Source organism: Bombus pyrosoma, linkage group LG12, assembly GCF_014825855.1.
Source record: "Bombus pyrosoma isolate SC7728 linkage group LG12, ASM1482585v1, whole genome shotgun sequence".
Lineage (NCBI taxonomy): Eukaryota > Metazoa > Arthropoda > Insecta > Hymenoptera > Apidae > Bombus > Bombus pyrosoma.
In genome coordinates this window covers 6,779,133-6,785,515 of record NC_057781.1, presented here as the reverse complement: position 1 = coordinate 6,785,515, position 6,383 = coordinate 6,779,133, and the positions used below count along the sequence as shown (strand labels likewise).

General features: G+C 28.2%; 3 protein-coding genes across 3 annotated transcripts; 2 read left to right on the top strand and 1 right to left on the bottom strand.

Annotated features, from left to right (window-relative positions):
• Positions 1–1,874: 1,874 nt before the first annotated feature.
• On the top strand, positions 1,875–3,359 carry LOC122573861 (PEST proteolytic signal-containing nuclear protein-like). The gene is made up of 3 exons (XM_043740786.1): positions 1,875–1,978; positions 2,560–2,759; positions 2,826–3,359. The coding sequence occupies exons 1-3, from the start codon at positions 1,942–1,944 to the stop codon at positions 3,066–3,068; spliced, it is 480 nt and encodes a 159-aa protein (XP_043596721.1). The 5' UTR covers positions 1,875–1,941; the 3' UTR covers positions 3,069–3,359.
• A 140-nt stretch (positions 3,360–3,499) lies between these two features.
• On the bottom strand, positions 3,500–4,539 carry LOC122573862 (40S ribosomal protein S26). Its single transcript, XM_043740787.1, has 3 exons — positions 4,447–4,539; positions 3,669–3,977; positions 3,500–3,573 (listed from the first exon to the last, which is right to left on the bottom strand). The coding sequence occupies exons 1-3, from the start codon at positions 4,447–4,449 to the stop codon at positions 3,541–3,543; spliced, it is 345 nt and encodes a 114-aa protein (XP_043596722.1). The 5' UTR covers positions 4,450–4,539; the 3' UTR covers positions 3,500–3,540.
• Positions 4,540–5,085: 546 nt separating this feature from the next.
• On the top strand, positions 5,086–6,063 carry LOC122573863 (protein aveugle). The gene is made up of 3 exons (XM_043740788.1): positions 5,086–5,432; positions 5,565–5,678; positions 5,781–6,063. The coding sequence occupies exons 1-3, from the start codon at positions 5,394–5,396 to the stop codon at positions 5,955–5,957; spliced, it is 330 nt and encodes a 109-aa protein (XP_043596723.1). The 5' UTR covers positions 5,086–5,393; the 3' UTR covers positions 5,958–6,063.
• The last annotated feature ends 320 nt before the right edge of the window (positions 6,064–6,383 follow it).

The window sequence follows — 6,383 nt, the reverse complement described above, 5'->3', positions numbered from 1 at the left end:
GTTCCTATTATTTTCTGTATCTGATAAGGAAATTATCAAAGAACCGAAGATATTATAGCGGTTCGGAAGAGTTTTAAATAAATTGAAATGATAAACCCCGACGTCTAATCTTATCTACGAATTTTGTAAATATGTACTTAATTTATTGAGTAAGATTCTTTGTTCGCTTTACAGTTTCGAGATTTGGTAATTATTATGAATATGATGGTAGAAGATCAGATTAATAATATTAAATTAAAGATATTTCCTTCGGAAGAACGTTTCAAAAAAATTATAATGATCTCACCAGTAAGAATCCAATTCGGTTTAGTAACATCTTCGAACGAAAAGGCGATTTAGAATTTTCTCACTAATAAATAATAGGAACTTTCTTTTGTTAAATAAGCAAATAAACTAAAAATTCAACTGGAAGTATACGGAAAACGGTTCCTTTTTTTAATGTTTTTTTCGGCTTTGGTAACGACTTGGTTTTGTTCTATTTTTGAAAATTATAGATGTACTTTAGAATCGCTATCTGTGGTTTGAGTTAATTTTTCTAAAGAAATACATTTGCTTTCGTGGCTTTTCAACAACTGATCTCGTACTCACAGTTTTATATCAATATCCACGAGGAAAATAAGATTACGATCACTTTGTATACATTATTTGTCTTTTCTATCATACTTTCAATGATTTAACTAATAGATGAATAAATCAATTAATAAATTAACGAAGTGTTTGTTATCTCAAAATAATTAATTGTATAATTTTACATTAGAATCTGTAAATAAACGTTACAGTTGCCACTATATATTTCTGACAACTTTGTCATGTACTTAGAAATCTCTTCTTAAAAAAGATAAATTTTCTATATGTAATTATGGTAGTAATTTTATTATTTTAAATATTCATAAAAAGAAATATGTGGATATAAGGAATATAATAACAATATATTAAACAATTTTTGTCAATTATTCATAAAAGAAATCATTATACAGAATGAATCAACTAACAGTTTAAATCAAAATATCGGTTGTATTGTATATTATAAATGATGTTATTAGTTTTCTTATAGATAGACGCGTAGAGATAATGTGTAGGTTAACTTAATTTTTTAAAATGGCTTTGATAACATTTTTTTTAATGCAATTATATTTTGTAATACACTAATGCAGCTTGAGATTCTCTATAAAAAATTATTGATCTACTTGTGTCGAAAAACTACTAGTTTAGTAGATATTTCAATTTCAACTTGTAAAACTTATCGTACGATAAACAAGGAGAGGCGTAAGGCACTACTTTTATATTTACCTATATCCATTGCATCGATTAATGCACTAAAGGATATATAATTCCAATTTAATAAAAATTTCAACAAAGTTAACCTCCTTATGACCTTCATGAGCCCACCTACAAAAAGAAACTAACATTAAAACACGCTCCCTTTGAATCCATTCAACTTTTACCTGAAACATTTTCCGATATAATTAATAATATCGAAAATATTTCAGCTTAAACCCTTAGGTGACTCACCCTATATATAAAAATATATGCAATAGAATAACTAACATTAAAGATTAAAATGCTTTATTTATATGTATTGTACGCACATTCAAATATATAGCGCGAAGCGCCAGGCATAATCCCAATGAAAAGGAGATTTGGTAAGGAAATTTAAATAAATGAAAAGAATATTTTTAAGATAATTTCCAAACTACAAATTCTAATTAACGTTAATATCTGTAATTATTAAAGATGTATTTTATTAAATAAATTTTGTTTTCTCTCTTTTGTACTATCTGTACTAACTATTATAAGAAAATTACTAGCCGCTGCTATATTTCTTTAAATGTCCCTATTTGCGCTAAACTAGGTACACTAGTGTGAAGTAAACTGCAGTTACTGTCGTTACAGTGCTTCAGTTCGCTGGATTTCGCATTGCGTCCAAAGAAAATCAGAAAAATGTCGAAGAGGAATCCAGGGGACGAATATAGAAAAGGTTTTATTCATTTTATTTATAATCGTATCAGTCGCATTTGGTAAAATAACATTTACTTCGTACCTTGCAGAAAATGGATAGTGTTCTAGTCTTGATTTGTTTTCGTTATTGATTTCATGCCCACAATCTTTAATTATGGAAACACCAAATTCTAAATATGTAATTTAGAAAATCTATTACGAAACAGTTTTAGAACAAAACTAGACGTGCAAATCGTATTTTTATTTTCTAAATCTCGTTTCTTACTTTTCATGTATCGTTTTTGGGTGCACGCATCCTACAACCATGTGCCAAAGGATGCTTCACAATAATAAAAACGGATTGAATGTTAACCTTATGTAATAAAATTATCAAGTAAATATACATATATCGTATATCGTATTGTTATAAATAACTTTAGGACATGTATGTTACATACACACTTGTTTCTTCTTCATCATCATTTATTGATTTCATTTGTTTTTGAATTTTATTCGGAATTACAAGAAACTTGTGCTAAGCATGCCGCTTAAATATTTCCGGTTAAAAGATATAATGTTGTTTAACTTGATCTGAACTTTGCCAGTGTTTGACGTTGTCAGGGTCAAGTGTGTACAGAGCAGAGGACTCCAGGGGAGATGACAGAGGAAGGGATCGTTCACCGATTAGATCAGATGACCGTTGTGAGGCTGGTAATTACAATCAAAGTGATGCCAAGAAACAGAAGCTGGCATTTGGATTTGGGAAGAAAAGTGGAACAGAACAAAAGAAGGGTATTCAGATAAAGCTAGGTTCTACATCAGTAAGTAGTAATGTATAAAATGACAAAAGGATATATATATTTGTTCTTACGAGAATTGTATTTTAGAAACCCACTGTAAAGGCAACACCAATCCAGAGGCCAACAGTAGCTTCTGTATTCAATGCAGATGAAGAGGATGAACCCGAGGAAATGCCAGCAGAAGCAAGGATGAGGATGAGAAATATTGGAAGAGAAACACCAACCTCGGCTGGTCCGAACTCATTTGGAAAAACAAAGCAAGGATTTTGCGATTCCAAAAAAATATTTGAAAAGACGCTCAAAAAAGCAATGGAGGAAGCAAATAAATGATTCCTCACTTGATGTACTGGGCAATTATTGTTAATTGTATATTAATTTTACAAAAAAGATGCAACAATAGCGGAATTCTTGCTACAGTTATATGCAAAATATTTTTATCAATTTTACGCATTATTAGCAGGCATTAGACATAAAGTATCACTTCATATTTAACATCACATTTTGGAAACTAATTGGTACTGTTTATTATTAGCTGATATTAAGACTACACTTGAAAGTGTATTATTTCTTTGTGTATCTCATGTGGGACTATGCAAATACATTTAACTTGTGTAATTTTTACATTGTTCATTACTATTATATTAATTTTGAATCATGTAATAAGAAATTTTTAAAGTGACTTGTTTAGGAATGATAGGAAGTTTAAAATAATTTATCTTGTAACTTGTAGAATAAATAATATAAATAAAAAACAGTTAATATCGATTTTATACTTTATTTTATTTAAAATTTACATAGTAATTTATTTCCTGTTTTGTTGGCCTTGACGCAGATCCTAAACAGAACAAAGATATGATACAATGAATGTACGTCCAAAAATTAATGATGAAATTAATAATATGCGTAACTATGTAATTTAATAATAATTACCCTAGGGAAATTACGAACTGGAGGTGTCCTGATACGACGATTTGCCTTTGATCTGTTGCGAACTACTTTTGAGTGAATAGCACAAGAAACGCAGTAGTGCAATTTGGCATACAACTTTGGAAGCTGATATGCAGAATAAAAGCTTGCTTCTGTGATATCTCTTACAGCAGCTGCTTCTACAATATTACGAATAACGAATTTTTTAATTGCTTTATCTTTTGGTACACAGCGTGCACAATTAGTACAACGGACAGGGTTTACATGGCCACGGCCATGCTTGGCACGTCCACCATTCCTACGTTTGCAAGTCTGAAAATAGAAAAGTGAAATATACAATAATAATAGTGATATGGAATATTGATGCTCACTAACGTGAATAAATAATTCTTAGTTACGTTTATAACTTTTTCTTCTAAGGTTTAAAATTATTAGTAATATACATGGAGGTTATGTATAAAATATAAACATACAAATATTCCTAACATGTAATATTCAAAATATAAATATTAGATTTCAGTGCATTTTGTTCTGAGTTTTGAAAAAATTATAGTTTATTTAAAAATGGTATTCTACGATTATACACAATGTGAGAACCACATGGTCAACAATCATTCCGCACTTTCATATTTCACGAATACATCACCGTTAATACTGATTATATTATGTAAAACTGCGTCCTATGCACTAATTTTTTTATTAATATTATATATTAAACAAATACACTATGCACAATATCGCAAACTAAAAGAATTATACACGATAAATAAGAATTACTTACCATTTTCTTCCGTCACTTGTTGGAGAAAGATCGGAAACAATGTTTAATGACGTTAAATGAAGTTGGCAAGTCAAATCAATGTACTTCCGTTCATGTTAAGTTGGCATTCAGTTTTAGATTGCGTTTGAATCGTGATACTCGCGCGCTTTAAATTTGTATTAATTTAATGCTATTTGTTTGTTTAATGTTAAGTGTTAATGCATATGTGACGTTTATCACATATGAAATATATCACAGAGAAGGCATTAAGGTAATATAATACTGTAATTCGCATGTTTCGAACATTACTTGTAGAAAATTATGTCTTTGAATATCATAGATTTTATATGTCTTCAAATGTATAATACGCAACTTAAATCATAAAAAGATATATAGATCGATAATATCTATTAGAAAAGCTGAAATGCATTGTAATATATTATCTGATATTACCAGATATTAATCAAACAATCTAACTAAAACAATTTTTGGACAATACTTTAACATTGAATATTTATAGCTTGAATTAAATTTGATTGTCCGTCATTAAAATGAATAAAAGTTTTACGTAATATGAATTTTGAGCAATTATAATTTAGCCTAGTGTCTTTCTGAACTTCTAGTCACATAATACATATGTGCTTACATTTTAAAATGGGTGTATTGCATAGTGACAAAATGGAGAAGTTATGCTCAACATTACAAAGGATAGATGGATAGAAGCAATATAATTTTGCAGCGAAGAGAAACGTTCTAAATTAACTTTGTTTAGTTGTTGCATGTTGTATATTTTCTACAATGCATTTTAGTGTAATATAACAATAACAAGTTTTGAAATAAGATACATTTTATACAATTTTTATGATTGTATCATTAGGAGGATACATTACGTATTATTTTTAATTTTTTTTAACCTATTTTATTCTATTTTTGTTCTTTGTAATTTTATATTTTGAATTTTGCACACAATGGTAGAAGAAGTAGTTAATTCCACTAATAAACCAAAGGTACGTTAATCTTGTAGTGATAGCGCTATCATTGTTAGCATGATTGGAATTTGATCAATTGTTTATGAAAGAAATGCAGCAATTAAGGGTATAAAAACTTTATGCTGATTGTAAATGAATTGGATATTGTAGAACAAAACTGCTAGACCTCGTCCTGTTTATTTATGGAATGTGTTAGATGTACAAAAATGGTTGAGGAGGCATTGCAGTGATTATTATCAATTATACCATGAAAAGTTTCTATATGTAAGTATTTAAATTGTTTAAACACAAAGAAATATATAGTTTCTGTATTTTATACACTTCTGCATTGGTCGACATTGATCAATATCATTTGTGTTTTTTAAGCACGATATCACTGGAAGGGTCTTGTTAAGAATAAATGAAAATATTTTATTGAGACTTGGAATTGATAATGAACAACATAGAATGGATATTTGGCGGGAAATAATGAAATTGCATCTTAAAACAGATATGTTAGAGATTAAAGATATTGAACGACGTAATAATATGAATTTTGATTAATATGCCGCATGAGATAGAACTTTATTTTTTATAATAACTTGTGATAAATGATATTTTATATTTTTTATTGATAATGTTACAATATTAGTAGTTTTTAAATCAAATGTATTAAATGAATGTACTTTTATATATATTTATAATAAAGTATTTGATACCTTGGGTATATTATTGTCTCTGATATTATGAATTACAAGAAAATATGGATGTATAGGAATAAGGAAGTTTGCAAACAGGATTTGATTGTATAGTAAATTCTTATCGTTATTTTTTAAGGAAAATAATCAATTTTATTTCACAATTATTCATCATAAAACAAAAAGTGTCATATTAAAATTACTTATCTATATAGAACGTCTTTGAAATTATACAGCAACATTTTATTTGATAGGAAAAGAAGTTTCTGTATTACAAATTTTTTTTATGTAA

Coding starts and splice junctions, on each gene's coding strand:
- LOC122573863 (XM_043740788.1), top strand. CDS start 5,394: ATGGTAGAAGAAGTAGTTAATTCCACTAATAAACCAAAG. Junction 5,433..5,564: donor ATTCCACTAATAAACCAAAG/GTACGTTAATCT, acceptor TGGATATTGTAG/AACAAAACTGCTAGACCTCG. Junction 5,679..5,780: donor ACCATGAAAAGTTTCTATAT/GTAAGTATTTAA, acceptor GTGTTTTTTAAG/CACGATATCACTGGAAGGGT.
- LOC122573862 (XM_043740787.1), bottom strand. Junction 3,574..3,668: donor CAGTTCGTAATTTCCCTAGG/GTAATTATTATT, acceptor TGTTCTGTTTAG/GATCTGCGTCAAGGCCAACA.
- LOC122573861 (XM_043740786.1), top strand. CDS start 1,942: ATGTCGAAGAGGAATCCAGGGGACGAATATAGAAAAG. Junction 1,979..2,559: donor AGGGGACGAATATAGAAAAG/GTTTTATTCATT, acceptor TGACGTTGTCAG/GGTCAAGTGTGTACAGAGCA. Junction 2,760..2,825: donor TAAAGCTAGGTTCTACATCA/GTAAGTAGTAAT, acceptor ATTGTATTTTAG/AAACCCACTGTAAAGGCAAC.